Source organism: Vipera ursinii, assembly GCF_947247035.1.
Source record: "Vipera ursinii genome assembly, chromosome: 1".
NCBI lineage: Eukaryota > Metazoa > Chordata > Lepidosauria > Squamata > Viperidae > Vipera > Vipera ursinii.
Window position 1 is genome coordinate 139,065,769 of NC_139512.1, and position 27,125 is coordinate 139,092,893.

General features: G+C 36.2%; 1 protein-coding gene across 1 annotated transcript in view; it reads right to left on the minus strand.

Annotated features, from left to right (window-relative positions):
• Positions 1 to 27,125, minus strand: part of LRP1B (LDL receptor related protein 1B) — a gene marked incomplete at both ends in the record, with an annotated part of 936,568 nt that overhangs the window by 338,577 nt on the left and 570,866 nt on the right. Inside the window, 1 exon segment of the mRNA XM_083348746.1 lies at positions 17,151 to 17,313. Coding sequence (XP_083204872.1) covers positions 17,151 to 17,313 — 163 coding nt within the window.

Here is a 27,125-nt window from a genome sequence, read left to right on the forward strand (position 1 = left end):
CCTTTGCACAGCTTCATTTTGTGCCCCAATTGCTCCCCTTCCTTGATCAGGAAGCGCTTCCAACAGTTACTGATCACCTCAAAACTGGATTATTTCAATGTGCTTTAAATGGAGCTGCTCTTCTTAACAATTCAGAAGCTACAGCTGATACAAAATGCAACTGCATGAACAGTCATGGACATCTTCTGATGAGCCCATATGTCAGGACTGCTACATGAGCTTCACTAGTTGCCAACCAGTTTTTGGGTGCAACTCAAAGTTCTGGTTATTATCTATAAAACCCTTTAAGACATACAGAAGGGCCCTGATACCTGAGGGACCAACTAACTTTATATATTAAGAATAAACCTTTGAGGGCAATATTTTATGTTGATATTTACTCTGGTTTAGAGCAAAAGGTTTTTAGAGCTGATATTACATATTAGATCTTATATTACATATCATATGAGTTTTCCAAAACAAAATAATGTGAAACCATGCCAATGCTTTTTCAACAATCACATTGCTGATATTTTGCAACAGGAGATGGCTCACCTTTGGGCATTATTCTGAAGGATTTTTGCAACCAAACCTGAATTAAATAACTTTGGATAAAGCAAAATTGCACACCTATTAGCTACACAATAGAAGTACTCCAAATACATAGAGTCAGCATGATAAGTAAAGGCTCTCACACAAAAGATAAGATCTATGCACCCTTCCTCTGTGATGAAGTACATTTTGCAGTACAAATAATAAGGAGTCCTAAATCAGTATGTTAATAAATAGTAAAAAGCTAACTGTGCAAATAATAATAATCTTAACATTGGTAATATCAGCATTTTGCAAATGAAAATGGATTTTAAACAGCAAGTCTTCTTTTAAGTGTACAGTTAAAGCTTAAGAAGTGCAGATAAGTTATTCTCAAATGCTTCTGTTCATTGCTCTGCCATCCATTCAGTGGGTTCAAATCATATTGCATAAGCAAAAGTTTTCAGCTACAAAGGGAACTCCCACCTACTCTTTTTCAGCTGGTTCGCACCACTTTGACAGAACGGGTAGCTAATTTTTTCTTCCCCAGGCCCAGAATGGACTTCCGGAAATGGCATCCACACAGAGAACTGGTTGTTCACCTATTTGAATCTACCACTGACCATAGCCTTTGCATTTCAGGTTCCAATCATCTACCAATTTCCCACTCCAATGTAGCCCATCCTAATATATCCCATGTCTTTGTTAATTCTAGGTAAATGCATTGCAGTGATGCAAGATGTTGGAAGAATGAGTAGGAGTCTTCTGATTTATTTCACAGGTTTTGTATATGATCCCAATCTATATGATTCTGGGAAATGAAAAGAACAAATACATTTTTTGCTCTAATTGCCCACTATCATCTGAAGTTTTGAATATGAAGATTGGAGGCAGGTTCTCCTCAACTTTTCCCAAAAGAATTTTGTCCAATGGGGTAATTTTTTTTTGTTGCCTTAGACACTTGTACATTAATATTACATTGAAATTGTGCTGGATCTTACTGGTGGTTTTTCAAGATTCTGTAATTTGTATTACATCAAAAAATGTATTTTAAGCATTATATATGGTTTTAAACTAACAGAACACAAAAATGGAATTGCTATTGTCAATACTGAATAAAGGAAAATAACGTATTCCGAATAATTCAATAAAATCAAATTGTACAGATTCATGACAAAATCATAGGGACAAGGTTTTGACTGATTTCTTTTATAGTATGTATCCGAAAATAAATGTGTTGGAATAACTGTTACAAAAATAGCAGAAGAGAACCAAAATGTTTTCAAGGAAAAAGAAAGAAAGTCGAGTTGCTTTTGAAAAAGCATCTTTAGGACAGATGTTAAATTGCTCAGGATAGGGCTTACCCTCTTAGGTTATTTGAGGTTTAAAAAATTGTTCCTACATTAAAAAAAACCAAAACAACAACAAAAAAAGGAGAATTGCAGATGTGGGGTCCCTACATTCTTGGAAATGGAGAATAAATCAGAACTGATTCTTTGGAATAATTTTCTTCAGATTATGTGGCCAAAAATGATAGGCTGACTTGTTCCCATTTGCAGAAATGAATGACAAGAGAAAAATAATGGACATTTCTGATAAAAAAAATGATTAAGAAAAGAACCTGCAGATGAGATAATAAAACATTTTGTATTGCTTGTAAAGAAGAATGGAGCACGGGCAAAAATATCTCTTGCTTGTCTTACGTAATTGTGGAAGATAATAAAAGGAATGAAATTTGAACAGATGGGGAAAATTCATATGGGAGTGTGCAATGAACTGTGATGAAGGCACATGCTTTTATAAACCATAAGATTTAAGTCAAGAAAAAGAGCAGATGTACTTCTTATGTTTCTTAAAAAGATGCTCCAGGGCAGTCTCATTCTTTTTTCTAGAGTAATCAGAAAAGAAAAACTAAAGTAACAAAGTAGCTTTACAGAAGTAACATCTATATGCTGAGCAACATGAGCCATGCATCTATGTAATTTTATTTTATTAATGAAAAAAGTAAGGAAAACTTTATTGCAGTTATTAACCAGCACAAATCTCATTTAAATATTTATAAGAAAAAAAGCATACATCAATTACTGAATTTTTAGCTATATGTGTGAGATGCCCTTTTCTTCATAGCAATTACATAGTTTCTTTACACTAAAAGCTTGAGCTGTATCTTACAATTAGCATCCCACTATACAAATTCCTGGGACAACATATAATTGAGCAAAATTATACACTTTCTTCTAGATACATTATTCGAAGGCTTGTTGTTGCTTTTTGCATCACCAGTCTCTGCGTGTGTCTGTGTTTGTGTGTGTATGACTTTCATGGTTGCCCAAACTTTAAGATTTAAACATACATTTGTCTCAGTATTTAAAAATGTATGAAAATTAAACAACTATGAGGTTTTTATTGTACAGTGCTTACTTCAATTTTCTACATTTTTGAAATAAGTACCTAAAATGTTCACCAGGATGCCTGAGTAGAAAGCTAGGAATCTGATATTACAGTGTTTAGAAATAGGCAGTTTCAAAATGTTAATATCATGCCCCTTCAGAAGAAATACACTATTTTAATGCTGTTGTTTTCTGCCAATTTTTCTCAGTATGTTCAAAATTATTTAGACTCCTTCCAGAGAAGCTAGTATATTCCTGTTCACCATTAATTTGTTTCCGTATATTCAGTAAACAAGGAATGCACTACTATTTAAATTAATCCGATTTGGCATCACATGGATAGCTATGAATAGGTAAAAGAAAAGTATGATGGTAAAAATTTATTAGGCCTGCATGAACTGCCAGCGCTGAAGGAAGACTGAACGATTTCATAAGTCAAAAAATAAAACAAGTTCAAAAAGTAAGATATCTCCAACTGAAGCACTGAAGTGACATCTTTCATGCTGCCTGGCTCTTAGTAATGCTGCATATGAAAATGTTCTCTAGTCCAATAGCTCAAAGATGTCATCTTCTCAAGTTCTCTTCTTCATCTTCTATGGACTTTCAAAATGGGTTCTGAAAGACTGGAGTTAAGGGGCAGTGACATACGACCAAAATTTAATTTTGGTAACATTGCTGTCACTGTCTGAGGGTTCTTATATTGTAAAAATGTATTTAAAGAGAAAAATTGTAAATTCCTCTCCCTTTGGGGCTGTCCATACTAATTAGTATTGTTTACAGTGGCTTTGAAAGTTCTGAGCTTTTAATAAATGTACATTGTCACACAGAAAAATGTAAATTGTTGCCTGTTGTTCACTTCCCTCTTTTTCCTTCCCTTCTTTGGTCCGCCTTTGGTCTAATTTTCCCCAGTTAATTGCTTTTGATGCTAAATGTTAAATAAAATTTTTGTTAGCTGCATTGAGTGGCATGAGTGCTTGCTCTGATCTTGCTATTGAGGTTGACTGGAAGTGAGATGGGTGCAAATTAAACTGGGAATTATCCACACTAATTTTCAAACATTTTCTAGGGCCTGACCCTCCCTCCTTTCCTTCCTTCCTTCCTTCCTTCCTTCCTTCCTTCCTTCCTTCCTTCCTTCCTTCCTTCCTTCTTTCCTTCCATCCATCCATCCATCCATCCATCCATCCATAGCAAAATTATGTCAAAAACTATGGATGGATAAATACAACAAATTAAAATATGTGGGGTGTGGGTGGAAGGAAGAGTTATACAATAAATAAAGTAGTGCAAAAATAATCTAGAATATATAGATGGATGGAGGTTACTATGAGCATATTGGTTTTCATTTTCAAATTACTGTGATGCTCAGACTACTTGTTTGCATTAATTTTCTGCATTTAGCAAATAAGTCTTACATTTATGTACAACAGATGATTTAGCTCTTTAGGGACTTTTTAATTTTAGTATTGAGAACTCTTATTGTTAGCCAGTACTCTGATTTTCCCTGACTTTCGCAGTAGTTTATGCATGCCTTCTCGTGTTTGTATAGGAAAAAAAACAAAACTTATTAGGGTAATTTCTAAGCAGATTTCCTTCATACATTTCTCTATCTACATTTTAAACGGCTCTAGACAATTGCTGAAAGAATGATGACGATAATTATAACACTTCTTATATGCTCTTTTGGTGATATTGGCTATACAGTCAAAGCAGCTTTGGTTTGTTACTAAGCTGTTATAAAACTTTCTGACACAAGTGAAAATAACATCAAACAGAAAAGTGGAAGAATTTTAAACAGTCTCATAGGAATAGGAGGATGAAATATGAATGTTAGTTGTTGTTCTTATTTCTAAAGCAAAGTGGAAGGTTTATATGAACAGATGAAAATTTAGTTAAAATGAATTGAAGTTTTAAATAGGTTTTTTTTAAAAAAAATTACATTAGGAATCTGTTGCTCTAAAATACAATGATTTGCTCACAAAAGATACTCAGAATAACAGAATAACACACTTGGAAGGGATCTTGGATATCTGCTAGTCCATCTCCCTGCTCAAACTCTTGCCTGCTTTTACTTATATTTGTTACTAAGAACAATAAATAAGTAAGTAGACTTCTAATCAAGGCTAGATAGAAAAAGAATTCCAAAACCAGGCCTCACAGAAGAAGAAATGCTTTGTTTCCCCACTTATCTTTCCAAGCCTAGGGATATTCAGGAGGGTTCCCTATATCTGGAATAATGTTTGGACAAGTTCATAGTGGGGAAGATATTCCTTTAAAAAAAATCAACTATTAATGGTTTCAATGTCATTATTAGAACCTGAAAATCTGATTGGTAACCAAGCCAGTTTTTTGGACCTGTTTCATGATCTCTGAAGGTGAACTGGAAGCATATTACTTTGTAAATTCTGAGCTGACTTCATAGGTATATACTTATATAGTATTTGTTGAAGTAATCAATTGGTTAGCTAGATAATTATTCACAACTTCCCTTGATAATGATAATACAGTGAATCAATTTACACTGCAATCTATGGAAGTTATTTTGCCACTTATTTACACATCCCAGCTGAGGAACTGGAACTGGAAGTATCAAGGATAGTCTTAGGTAAGTTTGCTGCGAACAAACTATTCTCCATTTCCTTGCTATTAGAATTCAGACTAAATGTGGGTTTGTTGGTAATCTGGTGGATTGTATGGATTACATGATGGATATATCCCATTGGCAAATGACTCATAAATCTATCTCAATGAAATTCAGAAATACAATATTATCATTGAAAGAAGTTTTATTTATTCGCTGATTTACTTTTCATAATCTTACATTCAATTCATCATCACTACCATTCTTATTATCAGGATTTTCAGAGTTCATTTGAGAATACAATTATCACATAAAATAATCTGAGCTCATGACGAAATTAAATACAGTCAAGTTTGATTTTATAAAAGGTATGTAACCTTCCATAGGGGCACGTGAAGTACAAAGTTAATTACAAATGAATTTCATATTGTCAATTTAATCAATTTAATCATTGATTAAATACTAGGAAACCAAGTTCTATTGGTACTACAGTACATCTCCAAAAGATACCTGTATTATGGTATTTATTTGAATGTCAGATATACAATGCATGGATACCCTGCAAATGTTTCAAACAATGGCTTTTATCATCTCTGCTGGAGGTTGATGGAAGTACAAAGTATCTGGAAGAGAGATACTTTCTTATACTTTTGAACTGTTAGTATACTTTAGTATTCAAGTACTAAAGCATACTTTCTGATCTAAAGGACATTTGGAAGATCAGGGTTGCACTGGGATATGCTAGTGAGCTAAGCTAAACTCAAACTTGGGAAGAATTCAAAATTATTCCCTTTTAATTTTTGAATCTTGGGCCGTTATTGCTCTTTGAAAAAAACCTCATTGCCAATTATTGTAAGACCAAAACCATGGTCTTCTCTAAGCATGCAATGAAGTGTCCTTGGCAGATTAATGGACATAAAATAATTCAGGTTAAAGTGTACAAATACTTGGTTGTTGTTTGTCTCAGAATTCCTAGAGAGCTTAGTTTATACATGTGATTGAGTCTAGCCAGGCATGTGTTGGCCACAATTTTTAGGAGTTATTCCTCCGGTCTCAAATGGGGGTTTGTAAATATTCTCCAAGATTAGGGTACAACTAGTCCTCGACTGACAACCACAATTGAGCCCAAAATTTATGTTGCTAAGTGAGACATTTGTTAAGTGAATTTGGCTTTCCCATTGATATTGCTTACCAGAAGTTCTCAAAAGGTGATCACATGATCCTGGGATACTGCAACGTTCATAACTGTGAACCACTTGCCAAGTGTCCAAATTTTGATCATGTGACCATGGGGATGCTGCAATGGTCATAAGTGTGAAAAATGGTCATAAATCACTTTATTCAGTGCTGCTGTAACTTTGAATGGTTACTAAATGAACCAACTAAATCAAACATAGATTTGGAACATTCTAATATTATATCTACCATACCAATTTTTCATAAAAATACTTACATTTGAATACAATTAAACTAAAAGGAAGTTCTTGCTAATAGGAAAAATGGTCATAAAATATATTATTCATACCATCACCATAATTATAAAGCCTATTATATATAAAGCCTGTATATGTAGAGTTAGAGTTCATTAAAAATATCTTCATGAATAAATGCATTCAATATCTAAATTCTGGATATTATATTTAAATTCTAGTTATCTAGATGCTTCAGCTCTCTTTTATCAGTGTTACTTTAAAAAAAAACAAAGAATATTCCAAAGTATTTAAAAATAAAATAAACTAGTAAAGAAATGGGAAAAAAACAGGAAGACATAATGATGGAAAATGAAACATGAGTATTGTTATAAGATATAAAAATAATTAATATATTATATTATTATTTCACTGATTAATTAATTTAAATTATAAATCTAAACTCAGTACACCTTGAGAGATCATTGTAAATAACTTTAAAATTCCGGGTGTAAATTGATACAGAACATCTGTGTTCCCAGCAATCTAAAAATTATAGGGTTAGCAGTGCATGTAACATAGATGTATGTGTGGACAAGAATATCAACCTTTCTGTCAAGCAAAATCAAGCTTTTAATAGTGAGTGTCACACAAAGTGCATTAACCAAACAGGTGGTAAGAAAATAGGGGAACTCAGGCAACAAACTGGTTATGTAGAAAGTAAACACAGGGCCAGTCATAAAGGACTCAAATGTCTATACACCAATGCACAGAGTATGAACAGTAAACAGGGTGAAGTAGAAATTCAGGTAAATGAGGCCAGATATGATATTGTTGCCATTACAGAAAAATGGTGGGATGAAACCCACAAATGGAACACACAGCTGGAGGGATTTAAATTATTTAAAAGAAACAGACCAAACAAAAGAGGAGTTGGAGTTGCTCTCTATATAAGAAATAACTACATCTCTAAAGAAATAGAATACAACAATGACAAAAACTGTCTTGAATACATTTGGGTCAATATAAAAGGGGGGGAAATGACATTGCTATAGGTGTATACTATAGGCCGCCCAACCAAACAGAGGAAATAGATGAACTTTTTGCTAGTCAGCTAATTAAGGTATGTAGGAAGCACATCACAATAGCAATGGGGGACTTTAATTATCCTGACATCAACTGGGAGACAAACTCTGCCCCAAGTGGAAGATCAAATAAATTTCAGACAAACCTAGCAGATACCTTTGTCTCCCAAAAAGTAGAGAAGGGAACTAGGGGATTAGCCATAATGGATCTAATCCTCACTAACAGAGATGAAATGATAGAAGGAGTTGAAGCCACAGGAACCTTGGGGGGAAGTGATCATGCAATATTGGAATTCAACATTAGGGAAGCACAAGCAATAGAACACAGTCAAACTAGAGTCTTGGACTTTAAGAGAGCTATTTCAATAAACTTAGAGAGAGCTTGGGAAGGATTCCATGGATGAGAATCCTCAAGGGGAAAACAACTTAAGAAGCTTGGCAAATTTTGAAAAGTGAGATTATAAAAGCTCAGTCTAGCACAATACCAACAAATAAGAAAAATAACAGCTCTCAAAAGAAACCAGCATGGCTGCATAAAGAACTGTCTGATAAATTGAAAGATAAAAAGGATAAGTATAAAAAGTGGAAAGAGCGGCACATAACTAAGGCAGAATATCAGCAAATAGCCTGAGCCTGCAAAGATGAAGTGAGGAAAGCTAAGGCTCAAAATGCACTAAGGCTTGCGACCAAAGTCAAAAATAACAAAAAAAGCTTCTTGCAACATGTAAAAAACAAGAAAAAAGTTAAGGAAATGATTGGTCCATTAGTGGGGGAAAGTGGCAAGAAGGTGACAAGCAACAGGGAGAAAGCAGAACTATTTAACTCATTTTTTGCATCTGTCTTTATACAAAGAGAAAAAACAGTTCAACCTATCAAAAATAGTACCATAAAAACAGATTAGAAACACAAGTTAAGAAAAGCAAGAAAATGGTAAGTGAGCACCTGTCCAGCCTAGACAAGTTCAAATCACCAGGACCAGGTGGATTACACCCAAGGTTCTCAAGAAACTGGCAGATATGATCTCAGAACCACTGAATTATATTTTTCAAAGATCCTGGAGCACTAGGTAACTATCAGAGGACTGGAAGAGAGATGATGTAGTTCCCATCTTCAAAAAAGGGAAGAAAGTAGATCCAGGAAACTATAGACCTATCAGCCTGACCTCAATACCTGGGAAGATTCTGGAAAAGATATCCAACAACGAATCAGCGAACACCTAGAGGCAAACAAAGTCATTACTAAAAGCCAACATGGGTTTGTCAAAAACAGATCATGCCAGAAAAATCTCACTGCATTCTTTAACCAAGTGACAAAATTAGTGGAGTAGAGGAATGTTGTGGATATAATTTACTTGGACTTCAGTAAGGCATTTGATAAAGTAGATCACAACCTACTATTTGATAAGATAGAAAAATGTGAGTTAGACAGCATCACCACCAGATGGATTTGTAGCTGGCTGACCAGCTATACTCAGTGTGTGGTGCTCAATGGAGCTGCATCTACATGGAGGGAAGTGTGTAATGGGGTGCCCCAGGGCTCTGTTCTAGGCCCAGTGCTCTTCAACATCTTCATCAATGATTTGGATGAGGGGATAGATGAGGAACCCATCAAATTTGCAGATGACACCAAGCCGGCAGGAATAGCCAATACTCCAGAAGATAGGCTTAAGATACAGGAGGATCTGGACACACTTGAACAGCGAGTGTTATCTAACAAAATAAAATTCAGTGGTGAAAAAAGTTTCTATGTTTAGGCAAGAAAAACCGAATGTACAGGTATAGTATAGGTGGTATCTTGCTCAATAGTAGTAACTGTGAGAGGGATCTCAGAGTCCTAGTGGACAATCATTTAAATATGAGCCAGCAATGTGCTGCAGCTGCCAAAAAATCCAACACAGTACTAGGTTGCATTAACAGAGGGATAGAATCAAGATCACGTGAAGTATTAATACCACTTTACAATGCCTTGGTAAGGCCACACTTGGAATACTGCATCTAGTTTTGGTCACCATGATGTAAAAAAGATGTTGAGACTCTGAAAAGAGTACAGAGAAGAGCAACAAAGATGATTAGGGGACTGGAGGCTAAAACATATAAGAAACGGTTCCTGGAATTGGGTATGTCTAGTTTAATGAAAAGAAAGCCTAGGGGTGACATGATAGCTTTCATGGTTCCTGTCAATGCTGCAAACATTGGCATGTTTTTGCAATGACAGTGTAAGAGACAGCCTTTTGTATAAACTGCTTCACTTTGAATCTTGAAGGGAGGGAATTTTTCTAATGTCTATTTTGAGAAAATAAGAAGCCCACGTACAGAATGGGAGGAGAGACCTGTGAAACTAATTGGATAATGTGATTTATGATGTGTAGATAAGGGCAGAGATTGTGTGTGTGTTACAATGGGTTTGAGGGGAGGAGATTTCAGATTCTGGCATCCCTCCATGAGTGCTGATATTTCATTTCATTACTAAGACTTTTTAGCTAAATAATATGCCTGCAATTTGTTTGAATTGTCTTATTCATTGGAACCATGAAAGTTCCAATTAAAAAGACACATCAAAGAGTACTGCATGATTATTGCAATATCTCAGGGGTTGCCACAAAGAAGAGGGAGTCAAGCTATTCTCCAAAGTGCCCAAAGGCAGGGCAAGAAGCAACAGATGGAAACTAATCAAAGAGAGAAGCAACCTAGAACTAAGGAGAAACTTCCTGACAGTTAGAACAATTAACCAGTGGAACAACCTGCCTCCAGAAGTGGTGAATGCTCCAACATTGGAAGTTTTTAAGAAGAGACTGGACAGCCATTTGTCTGAAATGGTATAGGGTTTCCTGCCGGAGCAGGGGGTTGTACTACATGACCTCCATGGTCCCTTCTATCATCATCATCATCATCATCGTCATCATCATATATTGATATTGACACCACCATTTGTCATATGTAAAAAGATGATCATTATGAAAAAAAGAAAAGCAGGAAAAGCAGTAAGTTCTAGATTTCATCCCATTGTATGTGACTTGTGATCACATCAAATTACCGGTACTCATAAACAATAAAGCTGCTTCTGCTTGCTATATTTACATCACATTTTTCTGAGTTTACCTCATTGTATGGTACATGTTATATAGGTAAGCTATTCTTGCTTAAAAGTATTCAAGCTGTTAGTTTTGCCATTGCTGCCATTGGCAAATATCATTTTATAGTCACAGAGCCTGTCCTATAGATAGCATCCACCCTTCCCCTAGATACTATTGACTCTGTTAGCCTTTCACAAGGCATTAAACACCTGGCTGTTTGCCCAGGTGTTTGGGCCAGGTCGTTAGATAAACTCTGTTGCTGTTGTTGTCTTTTTCTATGAATGGGGCCACTGCTTTGTCCTTGGGTGCCCTGGTTTGTATGCTTGGGTGCCATGTATGATATGGTTAGTGATTTAATCCTCGTATACTGGCCAGGGTCACTGCTGTGAAGTGGGCAGCCATATAAATCATATACATAAATAAAGACACACTTGATTCATAATTTATTATGTTTCTGATTTCTATTGTGTATATTTACAATAATAAATGCACACTTCATCACTAGTCCTATAAATCTAAAAAATAAAACAAAACAGTATATTCCTACAATAAGGTGTTAAAACTCATACTAATCTGAAGGGAACATCTTAAAGACGAATGCTATTTGTACATATTCTGTGGGGAAATATTATGTAAGTAATTCTATATTATTTCATTACATTGCATTTGTAAGCCATTAGCAGGCTATGGGTGGCATCCTTTGCTCAGTTATTAAAACTTATTTCTAAATAGAATTGAAATAGCTTAATGAAGGCTGACATTAAAGTAACAACGTTGGAAGATTATTCATTGGGAGCTTTATCTGTTTTTGAGCCTCCATACTGCATCAGAAATTAACAGTATCATAGGAAAATCAAACAAATATCTGTTTTCTCAACAATTGCTTTAGCATTAAAAGTACAGAACTCAATTATCTTAATGTATATGGAAATAGCTCAAAAGCTAATACATGAAACAATAGGTAACAAGCTTCTCATTGATGGAAAGGGATGAGCACAATTACTCCAATGCATTACACAAAAATGATACACAGTATTTATTTGTGATAAACTCAGTGCAAAATCCAGGAAAATAATTTCACTTTTATTAAATGAAATTCTATTCTTATAAAGAATAGAACCTAGAAAATTGATTTCCATAAAATACAGCAATCTGACAATAAATTCTGAGGCAAAAATAAACTTAAAAGAAATCAAATATTTTAAATGATTACCATAAAAACACCAAACACTAGTATGAATCACTGGACTGGCTTTTTCTTTCTTTTTTTACAGAAAATTAATCTGAAAGCTTAACCAAGGAGACTTACACTGTTTCAGAAAACATTTCATTTCTGGGCAATTTGCATTTTCTCTTCAATATTGCTCAAACATCATCCTGAACTACTAGGAGATAAGAACTCAACTGCAGCTGTTACACATAGTTCGGGTAGCTATTTGGCAATGCCTGTAATATCACTGTTACTACTTCCCCATTTATATCAACCATTTTGCCTTCCTTTCCCTTCCCTTTTCACCTTTCTCTTTCTATCCCACAGAATTTTCCCTACGGGAATTGAGATAGTCATTGCTGGAAAGGGATAACAGTGTGAAAAGCCTTGATGCCAAAGAGCTTGGAGAATAAATTTTTACTTCAAAGTTGGAGTAAACAAACAAACAAAAAACTTTATTGCGACAGTACGGCTTCAAATGTTGAAGATGTGTAATTTGATAACATCATTTCATGTACAGAAAGGAATATTTATATGTTGGATAATTTCCAGATTTCTCAAGGGTTAACTCAGATGTTTTTTTCCACACTTTAGCACATCTCTGCATTGATGTATTTGCTATAGGTACATAGCCTATTTTCTTACTGGGTTTTATTTTCCTTTTTAAGAGGCAGGGTTTATCCTTTTCTTTCAGAATTATTTTTCCCCTGAAAGTTTCCTGTTCAGAAAATGACTTCAAACATTAGCTGTAGTAGGCTGCCTTCTAAGAAACTATTTATTTCTAAATACATACATCCTGCGATGGAACTTGAAAGAGGAGACACATTTGAGAACTGACTCCAAGATAAGCACTTCGGAGAACTTTACATATATATAGTCATTATCTATACAACATTTTTATTTTATTTTATTTTATTATTTCATTTTATGTATCCCAATCTTTACTATTTTTACAAATAACTCCAGGCAGTGAACATATCCTTCCTCTTCCTATTTTCCCCATAAAAACCATCTTGTGAGGTGGGACGGGCTGAGAGCACACGACTGGCCCAAAGTCACCCACCCAGCTTTCATGGCTAAGGCAGGACTTCATTCCCACCCTTTTATTGTCAAACAATGCTCATGTTGTCTGTTATTTATTATTTGCTGCCGTCCTCTCTTTTATTTTGAAATCAATTTATTTTCAGGCTAATAACGTAAGGAATGGCAATATTAGGCAAAAATAAAAGTTTTAAGAGTAAAGTCTTGTTCTTTCCAGATGATTAGAATATTTCCATTACTGTATATTGACCCTAGATTATGATCCATATTGTGTAATGTTCCATTTTTGTTCATATATTCAATATTACTTCCATTATTATACACAAAGTGTATCACATCATACTTTGTCCTTTATTCATTTGGAATTTGTCATGATATAACAATACCATAGGAAGATGTCTTGGGATAACTAATACTTTTACAATAATTCCATTTTACAATAATTCTATTAGACCATTAGAATCATTTTCAACTAATCCTCAATTTATCCTCAACATCACCAGCTTCAGCATACAATTCTTTTCCCCAACCTCTCATCCCATTGATTTACTGGCTGTTTAAAGTATCTGGGCATTCATTTGGAATGTTTTTCTTTAAAATGATTTATTCAATTTGTTAAGCGTGCAACACAAATTATGGTGTGGAACATTTTCACTTCAATGTCTCTGGTGGAAGTGTTGAGGAGCCAGAAGTCAGGTGAGGTGAAAATTCCTTGCAAATTTGTGTTTGCAAAATTCCACTGGGAAATTGGATTTAGCATATTTGCTAATGAACTATAGCTGAATTGGAAATAATTGGCCCAGATGCTAATGGTGACATTGTGAGACTGCAGGGCATGTAGATGATCCAAGACCAGCAAAACCAATGAAGGTGTTAAAAGCATGTACTCGACCACAAACTACTAAATTCTCAACAGCCCTCCAATCTGTCAACATTATTTGAGACAGTATTCAATGTAAAATTAAACAGCTATGTTTTCTTTGAATCTTCTCCGTACAGATTAATTTTAAAATTCTGCATTTTTTGTACATAGAGAAATATTGGAAGCGTAGGAAAAAACATTAAGATAAATGTTCCACACAGGTTTTTTTTCCTAAATTGTTCCGCATCACATTTTTCTTATATTTACAGACAGAATATTTTCTTAAATTCTAGCACAGAAAGTTTGCTTACCAAAAAAAATAAAATAGAACACTTCAACATCCTTTGAGAGATGAATCATTTAGAATTCATCAAACAAAATCCAAATATATCATGTAAGCAAAAGAAGTTGAAAGAGCTGGTGGATGATTTGAAAACTGTTGTTCTTTGTTAAGGGAATTACTAAACAAATCATCTTAAATATAACTTATACTAATTTCTTTAGGAACATCACTCCAGTCAGATCAAGTCAAGTTTACCATATGTTGTTCTGCTAGAAAATTATATTATACAGCTTCCTTTGCATGGTTTGCACACAAGCTGTTCTTGTCACTTTGCCTATTGTGATGATTCATCTTAATATTCAATCAGAGTGACAAAAGTCCACATATGGATAACAAGCTGTTTCTTCAGTAAATATTTTGCTGTTTATTAAATGCATTGTTATGGCATACAGCTGCTACAATCATATTACAAAACAATGTAAACATAGATGAAATATCTACTTCAAAATTCTCACCTATTTCATTAAGCACCTGTTCATATTTAATGTAGTAAACTAATCATTATTAACATATCTATCTGGTAGTTATAAGGGTGGTCAGATAATTAAACAATATTTCCCCTTTTCAAAACTTTCTATTTTTTTAAGAATATGCATGCCTCTCTAATTATCAGGTAAATATTTTTTAAAAAAATAATGCCAGTACAGTTTTTTTAACAGATTGGGATGGTTATTTTAATAATGCTTATTCTTTTATTAAGTCTTAGTCTACCCATAAACAAAACTTGTTTCTTACAGTGTAATCCCATTAGTTTTTTTTACTGGTGATAACCAAAAAGGGTGATATATATATGTGGATCTTTGGTCATTTGGGTTTTTTCCCCGCGTAGAACTAAAGGTGTAGGAGCAACGTTTCGACGGAATCCCATCCATCATCACCAGGCTGGTGGCTTCAGCTTCCTTCTTCTGGAAGAAGCATATATATATATATTGGCTCAGTGGGTTAGGACGCTGAGCTTGTCGATCAGAAGGTCGGCAGTTTGGCGGGTCAAATCCCGAGTGCCGCGTAACAGAGTAAGCGCCTGTTACTCGTCCCAGCTTCTGCCAACCTAGCAGTTCGAAAGCACGTAAAAATGCAAGTAGAAAAATAGGGACCACTACGGTGGGAAGGTAACAGCGTTCCGTGCACCTTTGGCGTCTAGTCATGCCAGCCACATGACCACGGAGATGTCCTCGGACAAGCGCTGCTTCTTCGGCTTTGAAACGGAGATGAGCCCCTAGTGTCGGAAACGACTAGCACGCATGACTAGATTATTCTAAACCAAAATCAGTTTTAGAGGCAATATTATTTTATATCAGGACCTCCCATAGGAATTAGTGGTAGTTTGGTCTGGTGATTTAATTACCAGGCTAGAAATCAGGAGAGTCCTGCCTTAACTATGAAAACCTTGGACCAGTTGCTCTCTGTTAGCTCAACCCGCTTTTCAGGGTTGTTGTTGTGGGGGGGGAAAGGTGGAAGGAGTTGTTCACTGCCTTGAATTATATAAAAAAAATAGTAAAGTCAGGCTAAAGAAAATATAAAAAAATAAAACAAGACTTTGCCAACCCACAAAAGGTTGAATGTTTATTCATTGTTTAAATTAACATACACTTCCAAGAGTTTCCATATCCGGGTTGCAATAAAATGTACAGTGGTGGTCCTAAGAATGTGTGTGCACTTCTCCAATAAAAGAATATCTAATGCAAGAGTTTAGTATTAGGACAATGGAAGCAAGTTCCACCTTGTCATTTCTGTAACTATAATTGCTCTGTAATTTAAGCATGTTTTAAAATCACAACAGCTCACATTCAAAATAACATCTCTTTCAAATCACAGGAAGACAATTTTCTTCTTTTCTATTGTATTAAGAACATGCAAGCAGTTGTAAACCACACAATAGCAATAGGGACAGAGGAAGAAATAAATATTAGTTGTGGATTTCAGAAATGAAAGTAAGATAAACCCCTTACCAACCTTTATAGTCATACACAGCTGGAAACATCTGCAAATAGATCCCACCAATTTCACTGATGCTTACTGTTAAGTAAATGTATGGCAGATAGCACTGCAGATCTCTTATATCCAGCAACCAGCCACGAACTGAGTTTTAAAAAATGCATTTTTTCTCCCCTACTTGCTGCTGTAAGGCTTAAGAATCACAGTATTCTAGAAAAATGGCTGCCGTACTTTAACTAAGGTAAAAAGGAATGTGTTCAACAACTTAGTCATATTACTAGATTTTTTAAATAAAACTTGAACAAAATGTTTCTTCCTTAATATCATACACAATATATTTCTTTCAACATCACATTTCAAAATCAGATTTTCTGGGTAGCATAGAAAGGTAACTATTATTCAAAACTATAAGCTTGTAATTTTTTTAAAGGGATCAGTCTAACTGCTTGCTGCTTTGGATATGGCCTAATAAATATATTCTACCATACCATCTCTTTCTCTTGTATTTTATATAAAAGGATGAATAGAGATGGACAGAGAGAGAGAGAGTGAGTCAGATAATTTTTTGTTCAAATCAATACAAATTTTATTTAATTTTAATGAACAACCATTCATTCCAAGTGAGAAATAACTACAGTAGCCATTTTTTTTCTTTTTCATATGGAAATATAAATATTATATTAAATAAATATTTTATATTTCTAAACATCTTACCCCACACTGGGATCCACAGCAACTGCCATGGGATTATGAAGATCAAGATCAATCAGGGTCACACACACTGTTCCATTAAAGTTGCATACAAAGATCGTATGTATAGTATGATCCACAAAATAGAAGTTGCCCGTAAGCCAGTCAACTGCCATATGCTGTATATCTGTCATAGTGAAAAGAATATTGAATTAGTTATTACTTCAACATAACAAATCATTGAAATAATACTAGCTGAACAGTATTATACATCTGAAAGAGTTGGTGCTATTAATTCTATGAGAATTACATAAACTGCATAATAAACTATTTAAATAAAATTTAGTCAAACTGAAATGGATTTTTCTTTTTTAAAAAATGCTGTTATATTCTGTGGAATGTTTGGTGCTCTCTGAGCTTGGTTGTTTGCTTGTTGATGTTTCATTACTCAACCACATGTTTATATGTGGAAATATACTACATATGTAGTATATGTAATAACTTGCCCTGCCCGTTTTGATGACATGTGTTTCTTGCCTTTCAGTTCATTTCTTCAAAGTTGGGGGAAATTCAGATTAAAGTATCCTACTGTAATAGAGACAATAATATTACACTTTAAAGGATGCAATGTTTCATAGTAATACTATTAGTAGTTATGATTTTCATCAAATATTTTCACAGAACTATATGAGTCTGATCATAAAAGTGAATTATGCTGTAAGAAATACGAATCACAAAAACCTGTAACAAATTCAAAGCTACTATGCTTGCATAATTTATTTTATTTTTGGTAAAATTATACATTTAAAATATAAAAAAGCACTGTGACCTTCTCAATCTTAACGTACAGTAAAAAGCAAACAAAACACAAACAAAATTCAGCTCTTGCCGCTTATCATTAAGAGTTAATATTTAAACAAGGATTAATGTATTACAAAGGAGTCATAGACCAACAAAACCACGTATAATTCCCCTCATGGTTTACATCATAATGGTCAGCTAAAAAATAGAAGCAAGTGACGGGGAAAACAAACTTCACAAATCCTTGAGGAATTGCAATTATGAATAATCAATGCATATGGAGCATTATGGAATGGCCGCATAAGAAAGTGTCGGCCCATAAATAAGATCTTCACACAGCATGTAAAGTATACTGTGTTAAACTATGGATTTTACTGCATGAATAGTTTAAAGAAAAACATGAAGGAAAACTCACTCATTGACTGCCAATAATTCCATAAGTTTATTAAATTGATAGTTACAGGAAACATCTATTTAGGCAAAAGGTAAACTGAACCACCTTTTACTCAGAGAAAGAGACATAAGATAAGTCAATCTTACAACATGACTGGGAATCTACTTTGACATTTCCTTTTCTTAATCCATTTTATTCTGCTGTTTTCTTTATTATTTGTTTATTAAATTTATATGCCACCTATCTCACCATCAGGCAACTCTAGACAACATAACAAAGTAAAAAACAACAATATAAAAATTATAATAGATATTTACATTAAAATTAATAAAGATGGCTAAGGAAGGAAAGGGACGCGGTGGCTCGGTGGGTTAGGACGCTGAGCTTGTCGATCAGAAGGTTGGCAGTTTGGCGGGTCGAATCCCGAGTGCCGCATAACAGAGTGAGCGCCTGTTACTCGTCCCAGCTTCTGCCAACCTAGCAGTTCGAAACCACGTAAAAATGCAAGTAGAAAAATAGGGACCACTCCGGTGGGAAGGTAACAGCGTTCCGTGCGCCTTTGGCGTCTAGTCATGCCGGCCACATGACCACGGAGACGTCCTCAGACAAGCGCTGGCTCTTCGGCTTTGAAACGGAGATGAGCACCGGCCCCTAGAGTCGGAAACGACTAGCACGCATGTGCGGGGGAACCTTTACCTTTACCTTTACCTAAGGAAGGAAGCAAGCAAAATTCAAATGGGGTGGACGTAGAATCTTCTCTCATTGCCTGCAGTATGGAATGCCTCTATCAGCCCCAGGCCAATCGCCAGAAAAAGGTTTTAAGGCCCTTTCAGAAGGCCAAAAGGATGGGGGCAGATCTCACCCCAAAGGGCCTGATGATTCAGAAGGTGGGAGCCATGGATGAAAAGGTTCTTCTCCTGGACCCTGCTAGAGGGAATTCCTTGACCAGAAGGTTCCAGAGTATGCCATTTCTGTCAGTATGAGTGCAGAAAATGTATTGAGGTGAGACGCTATATTGTATTTCAGATGTCTACAAGCAGAGACAGTTGCCCTGTTTAAGCATGTCTCATAGCTCACAATTTGATATTTTAAATGGCAACACAGGGAATGGATTGGGAGGATTTTTATTCACTATATACCAATGCCCAGTGGTATTGCAATGTATTCCTAGTATATAAAGAGAACCAATCTAGAACTGAGGATAATTTTCCTGACAGTTAGAACAATCAATCAGTGGAATGGTTTGCCTTCAGAAGTTGTGAATGCTCAATTACTGGAGGATTTTAAGAAGAGATTGGACAACCACTTGTCTGCCTGAATAGGCAGTTGGACTAGAAGACCTCCAAGGTCCCTTCCAATTCTATTGCTCTATATTTATTAGTCCTAGCAAATATAATCTATATAAGCCACTTTTAAACAATTTGATCATAGTTGTATATACTAATTACTGCATTAATATATTTTATGACGGATGCAACATGCAATTTAAAATTGCTCTATTTTGAGAAAAGAAGTTATAATACAGGAAGATTTACAAACTAAGCATATGCTGAAGTATCTGTTAAGTGTGAAAAACCAGGTCCAAACATGAAGGTTGTAATTTATGGCTTTATTCTTAAACCTATGCACAGGAATCTTCTCAGCCTAATGGTTTCCACCTGGACAGAACTAGATAAGGGCCAATGGCATTCAAAGGGGATTGGAATTCGTTCTTTTGTGATTATGTAACAATACTAAACTGATTCCTCATTTAAATCTTGCAAAAATCTGAACAACTACTGTTTAATAGTAAAGAGATTCCAAAAATTTTACCATATTACTGCCATTTGGAATCCAAGATGTGATTTCACTAATTGTGCCAAACAGTCAACCAATTTATTTTTATTTTTTTTCATATTGCTTTGTTGAACAAATACATAGGAGGCTATAGCTATGCTCTAAGGATGACTGTTGATAATGCTTCTTTATAATATGCTTATCATAATACACTATTCACAGCTTTCAGTCCTCTTCATAAACTTTCATCCTGCACCCACTTTCTTCCTTTTAACTCAGAAGCAGCATTTTGAAATTTGCACAATTGATTGATTGATGATATGACTGTCCTTGTCAGCAACTGACTTTGGGCGGCATACAAAGCTAAAACCTAAATATCATGAAATAATAAACCATCAAATAACCAACATCAAGGAAAAACACCAGGCAACAACACATCAACAACCACTTAATCAGCATAGATGTTTAATGTCCCAGACCAAATGCCTGGAGAAACAGCCTGGGGAACAGCCAGATTTTAAATGCCTTACAAAAGGCTAATGTGATGGGGCTCTCTGATCTCAGGGGAATATTCTGAATCCTAGGTAAGTACATATAACATATAGATTATAATAAAATATATTTAATGGTGATTTATCCCCCTCATTACAACAAACATTGTTCAGCATCCTTTCTATCCTGGAACTTTCCGTAAGATTAAGCAAATGGAGGTGTTCTGTCACAGAAGAGAAATATGTGGAGGAAGGAAGACAGTCAACTAACAAAGTTCTAGAACAGGATTCTGCCAACTATGGCCTACAAGTCAAACCTGGTTAACTTTATGTTTTTATATGGCCCTCCTCAGCTGAGCTCCTAGGGTGAGGGGCGGAGATGAGGGGCAGGAGTAGGGAATCCTATCAATGGTATCCTTGCTGGTAGACAAGCACTGTCAATGGTATCCTTGCTGGCTGCCATGCTCCTTGGCCTGCAGAACTGCTAGCCATGGCTGCAGAAGCAGAAATCAGACAGGATTTGGCTGTTGAAAGAAAAGGTCTGCTGATTCCTGTTCTAGAGGTAGTGCCAAGAAGTTATTCCAGCCAGCTGTGAATCCAAAGACAGTAAGCATTATAAGAAAGCTTAGTTGGATTCTACTCTTACTACATGTTTCTGTTTATGCCCTCATTGTTACATCTGACTTTTGACTCTTTTTAACCCAGTAGAATAAAATAGCACAGCCTCAACTTTTTACTTTTTATTTTTACATACTTAACATGCAATGGTCAATTCTATAACAACAAACTCATGTAATCAGCAAAACCCCAAATCAAAGTTTTGGGTTTTTTTTCCATTCAATGATGACTAAGAAACATAGGGTGAGTAGCAAAAGTTATTCTCTTGATCATATAAACAAGGGGAGAGACTTACACCAGAAAAATCAGCATTAATAATACACAGTCAAAAGTCCCTTTAAGTGATTTATTTCCAATATTCCATTGCATTGGAATAAATAAAAAGGAGAAGTAACATGACTTACAAAATTGCTCATTGAATAATATATTCAATGGTTATATACTTGTGGCATTTTAGCCCTGTATTAATTCAGTATTCTTTAATTAATATAATCAAGTTCTGATAAATTATCAAATTTTCCTTTTCCTAAAAAGCATATTTTATACTTTCCTAAGTATAATTATCAACCATAACAACAACCCTACTTAACTAGTAGATGCATTTTAATGAATAAGGCATTTAATTTCTGTACTATTTTTGCTGAACAAATAAAACAGAATTTCTTTGAATTTTATAACCATATTATTACTTGGCAAGTTGATTATAATACTAATGCTTCCTTTTAAATTCCCCCTGTTCTGGCTCCCTGGTAATTCAACTACATGTTGGAACCAACCACTTAAAAGTCTACATTGCATTTTAGACTCTGTGTGGCAATATCTAATTTAGAGGCAAATTACGTACAGACTAATTAGGCTGTATCTTAAAATGCTATTAACAGCATTTTAACACTGCTTTTGTTGTCCCTGGCTGAAATATCAAATTATACTTCCTAACATGTAAGTTAAATCCACTTAAACTTGCAGAGCCTCATTCAACACCATTTAGATGTTATATGCATCTTGCCCATTAAATTCTGGAAATTGCCTAGGAATTACAAATAATACAGATTAACAATCTGTATTTAGCAACCTGTGTACTAAACAACTATTGTCCCTTGCACTTTATTTTCCTGGGTTTATAAGCTGTTCCACTCAGAGCAAACTTTAACATTATCTAAAGTTCTTTTTTTCTCCAGAGCTTAAATCTCAGCCCAGAAATAAACCTATTTGGATGGTATTCAAAATTGTGGTATTTTAAGATGTAACAAACAATTAAAATAGGAATTTTAATAACTACACCTGTTATTCAACCATTAATTTTAAAAAAAACCTATAGCTGTAATTATTACATTTTAATGAAAATTGACTTTTTGATTGATTGGAAGCAGGAGGCACAAAGATACCTCATCTTGGCTACTGGCAGATATGATTCTCTGTCTTAATAGATCATCACTTATTTTCCAGATCACAACAATTAATTTGATGTAGGAGACTTTTATCTCTGAGATTTAACACAGGGACACATTTTGCTCCTTAACTCCATCCCTCAATAGAAAAAAAAAGGTATATAAAGGAGCACTTAGGTACTTTAAACCAGCGTTTCCCAACCTTAGGAACTTGAAGATGCGTGGACTTCAACTCCCAGAATTCCCCAGCCAGCATAGCTGGCTGGGGAATTCTGGGAGTTGAAGTCCACGCATCTTCAAGTTCCTAAGGTTGGAAAACGCTGCTTTAAACTTCTACAAGAGCTAAGACACCATTTTAAATTAACTGCTCTAATCAAAGAAAAGACTACATCCAACTTTGTTTCTGCTTGGAAAGCATTACTGGCCTATGTTCATTGGATGGAAAAAAAAACTTTGATTTGGGGTTTTGCTGATTAGATGAGTTTGTTGTTATAGAATTGGCCATTGCATGTTAAGTATGTAAAAATAAAAAAAGTAAAAAGTTGAGGCTGTGCTATTTTATTCTACTGGCTTAAAAAGAGTCAAAAGTCATTGCTTTTCTTTCTTTTTCCTCCCCTTTACCCTACATTTTCCAACTATTTTCATTTTCATTTCTATTTTATATTTTGATAAGCTTTATACTGTAAAAATAGTAAAAAAAATGAAAAAAAGTCCTAAGACTATTTTACCTTTACACACAGAGAGCCACAAACACAGGGAGAGGGAAAGGGAGAAGAAGAAACCCCTGTTTTAGAAGGCTGCATTTTTAAGCTGGAAGGTTGTACTAACACTTTATTTTCTCCTTTGATTCCAACTTCCTCATGGACCCCTAAGAATTATTCTCTGGTAGCAGAGGAGCTGATGAACCATAGAAAATTAAGACCAAAATTTATCTCTCTTCCATTATAACCTTCTTACAAGTCTACATGTGTTTATGTATGCATGAGAATGGAGCAGTGAATGAAAAAGGCAATGAAAGGAGGAAGCTTAGGCCAGGATAACATTTACCTTCCCTTTCCTTCCACTTTCCAATAAGTAACACTGTGAATAAAAATGTCAACTAATAATACGTAGAAAGAAAAGGAAACTTAGACACTTTTCCTTATACTTGCTTGCTTCCCACATATCCCATTTAACATTGTCTTATTTTCATGAAGTAACCATCCAACCAACCAACCAGTCAACCAAGGGCGTCAAACTCACCACATCACGTGACATGTTGTGACGTATTGTGACTCTTTTTTTTTTGCATTGCTGGCAATGGGGTGGGCACGGCTTCAGTATGATGAAACCGGCCTGTGGGCCAGCACTTTGACACCCCTGACCAAGGTCTTCATATCATTTCAAAGTGTTCTTAAAAGCCTCTGTGGGAGGAAGTCCACATACCTCAGGAATGAGGTTAACCCTGTGATTCGGGATTCTCACCCTACGGGGATTTTGAAAGGCCTTAAAGGCCTGGGAATTAAATTACTGTTGATCACACACTCAGTCAGAGGTTTAGGATGGATTTTTGGCATTTTTGTCCATCTATCAAGTCTTTCCCAAGGACCTGGAACAGGCAGGTGTTGTTTGATTCCTTATTATGTTTGGTTGCTCACTTAGCTGGGTGGTTTAGACTGTTTAGATATTTATGATTGTTACTATATACACAAAAATGTGAAATCACAGCTGCAGCCAAAATTAAGCATTCAGTTGCTTTTTTTCATGTTTTAAATTTTTTAATGCTCCTCTTGATCTTTTGTAGAAATTGACCATTTCATGCTTTTCCTTGCCAACATTCATTTTGTGTTTGTATTACATTGCTGTCTTTTACATCACACAATACATGCTTTTCTTCTTCAACTGTTTGTTTGACTTGTTATAAACTTCAACCCCCATTTCTGCATGGCAGGTGTAATCTATCAATATTACTATAGGGATATAATGCACACTGAACAGTCATCCATTTTCTTGTTTTAATATTGTTTTCATCTTGTATTCGGTTAAGAATTCCACTTCATATCACAGGTATGGTCTGGGTATTGATGGCTCTGGTGGTGTTTCCACTGTTCAATTTTGTTTTCAGCAAGTTTCTCATTATTTAGATGTATTCTTTACTCCTCACATTTTTAATTTGCCAATGCTTAATGCTATCCAAGTGCAAAATGCCCAGATACATGCAAGCTTCATTCTGATGGCTCTTCATGGTTTGTCCATTTGGCATTTCAGTTGCATTATTGTTTGTGATTTTATGCTGCTAAAGGTAAAGGTAAAGGTTCCCCCGCACATGCGTGCTAGTCGTTTCCAACTCTAGGGGCCGGTGCTCATCTCCGTTTCAAAGCCGAAGAGCCAGCGCTTGTCCGAGGACGTCTCCGTGGTCATGTGGCCGGCATGACTAGACGCCAAAGGCGCACGGAACGCTGTTACCTTCCCACCGTAGTGGTCCCTATTTTTCTACTTGCATTTTTACGTGCTTTCGAACTGCTAGGTGGGCAGAAGCTGGGACGAGTAACAGGCGCTCACTCTGTTACGCGGCACTTGGGATTCGACCCGCCAAACTGCCGACCTTTCCGAAACAGGAAATAAAGATTTGTCCCATGTTTGGGGCCAAGCAAGGTAATCTAAATAGTTAACAAGCATTTAACACATATCTCCCTTGCTTCTCAGCTAACAAAGTGAGATAGAGCTTGTGGCCTAGAGGTTAAAACAACTGCCTAATGTGCAATCAGCCCATGTTTGAATCTCAGAAGGGTATGGCTGACTGATGAAAACAAATAAGTTTGAAATGCATATCAGTCTCCCTTTAATTCTTTGTTAGCAATTTAAAAATTTACACAAATATGAGCTGTCACTGTTGTGACTACTGTATACATATATATATATATATATATATATATATATATATATATATATATATATATATATATATATATATATATATATATATATATATATATATATATATATATATATAAACAAACTGTCTCAGTTGCCAAAGGAAATAATCCATATCCATTACAGGCTGAGCAGGATGGAAAATTAATTTAATTTAATTTAATTTAATAATATTTCTATACCGCCCTTCTCCCGAAGGACTCAGGGCGGTGAACAGGGCAAGAATAAAAATACAGGATTACAAAAGTTAAAAAAATGATTAAATAAATGCCCATATACTAAAATACATCTTAAAACCCCAATAAAATAACAATAACAAACACCCCCCAATCCCCTCATCAGGCCAGGCCAGCTTGTTCAAAAAAGTATGTTTTTAGATCGCGGCGAAAGGAGCGAAGATCGGGCGCCGTCCGGAGCTCAACCGGTAGCTGATTCCATAGCTCCGGGGCGCCCACAGAGAAGGATCTCCCCCTGGGGGCCACCAGTCAACATTCTCTGACCGGTGGCACCCTGAGGAGGCCCTCTCTGTGGGAACGCACAGGGCGGAGGGAAGTCGATGCCGGCAGCAGGTGTTCCCTAAGGTACTCCGGACCCCTGCCATGTAGGGCTTTGAACACCATTACTAGTACCTTGAATGTCACCCGGAAGGCAACTGGTAACCAATGCAGCTCACGGAGCAAAGGTGTAACGTGGGAGTATCGGGAGACTCCCAACACAACTCTCGCGGCTGCATTCTGTACCAGTTGGAGCTTCCGGGTGGTCCTCAAGGGCAGCCTCATGTAGAGAGCGTTGCAGTAGTCTAGTCGAGAGGTCACGAGCGCATGAGTGACCGTGCATAGATCATCCCGGCTTAGATAGGGCCGCAACTGGCGCACCAGGCGAACCTGGGCAAAAGCCCCCCTAGTCACAGCTCCTATGTGGTCTTCCAAGGTGAGCCGTGAATCTAGGAGGACTCCCAAGTTGCGAGCCCTATCTACGGGAGGTAATAGTTCACCCCCCATAGCAAGAGGTGGAATGTCTGAATAAACCCAGGATGAAGGTATGCAAAGCCACTCAGTCTTGTCGGGGTTGAGTTGAAGTCTGTTCCTCCCCATCCAGACCCAAACCGCCTCCAGGCAATGGGACATCACATTGAGGGCATCACTGGGGTGGTTTGGGGTCGAAAGGAAAAGCTGGGTATCATCAGCATACTGATGATACCCAACTCCAAAACCACGAATGATCTCACCCAGCGGTTTCATAAAGATGTTGAACAGGAGAGGCGAGAGGACCGACCCCTGAGGAACTCCACAAACGAGAGACCTCGCGGTCGACCTCTGCCCTCCTGCCAACACCGACTGCGAACGTCCCTGGAGATAGGAGGAGAACCACTGTAAGACCGTGCCTCCCACTCCCAATCCCCTGAGACGCCGCAGCAAGATACCATGGTCGATGGTATCGAAAGCCGCTGAGAGGTCTAATAGGACTAGAACAGAGGAATGTCCCCTGTCCCGAGCCTTCCAGAGATCATTCACCAGCGCGACCAATGCTGTCTCCGTGCTGTGCCCGGGCCTGAAACCCGATTGGTACGGGTCTAGATAATCCGCTTCATCCAGGACCAGAGGGAGCTGATGCGCCA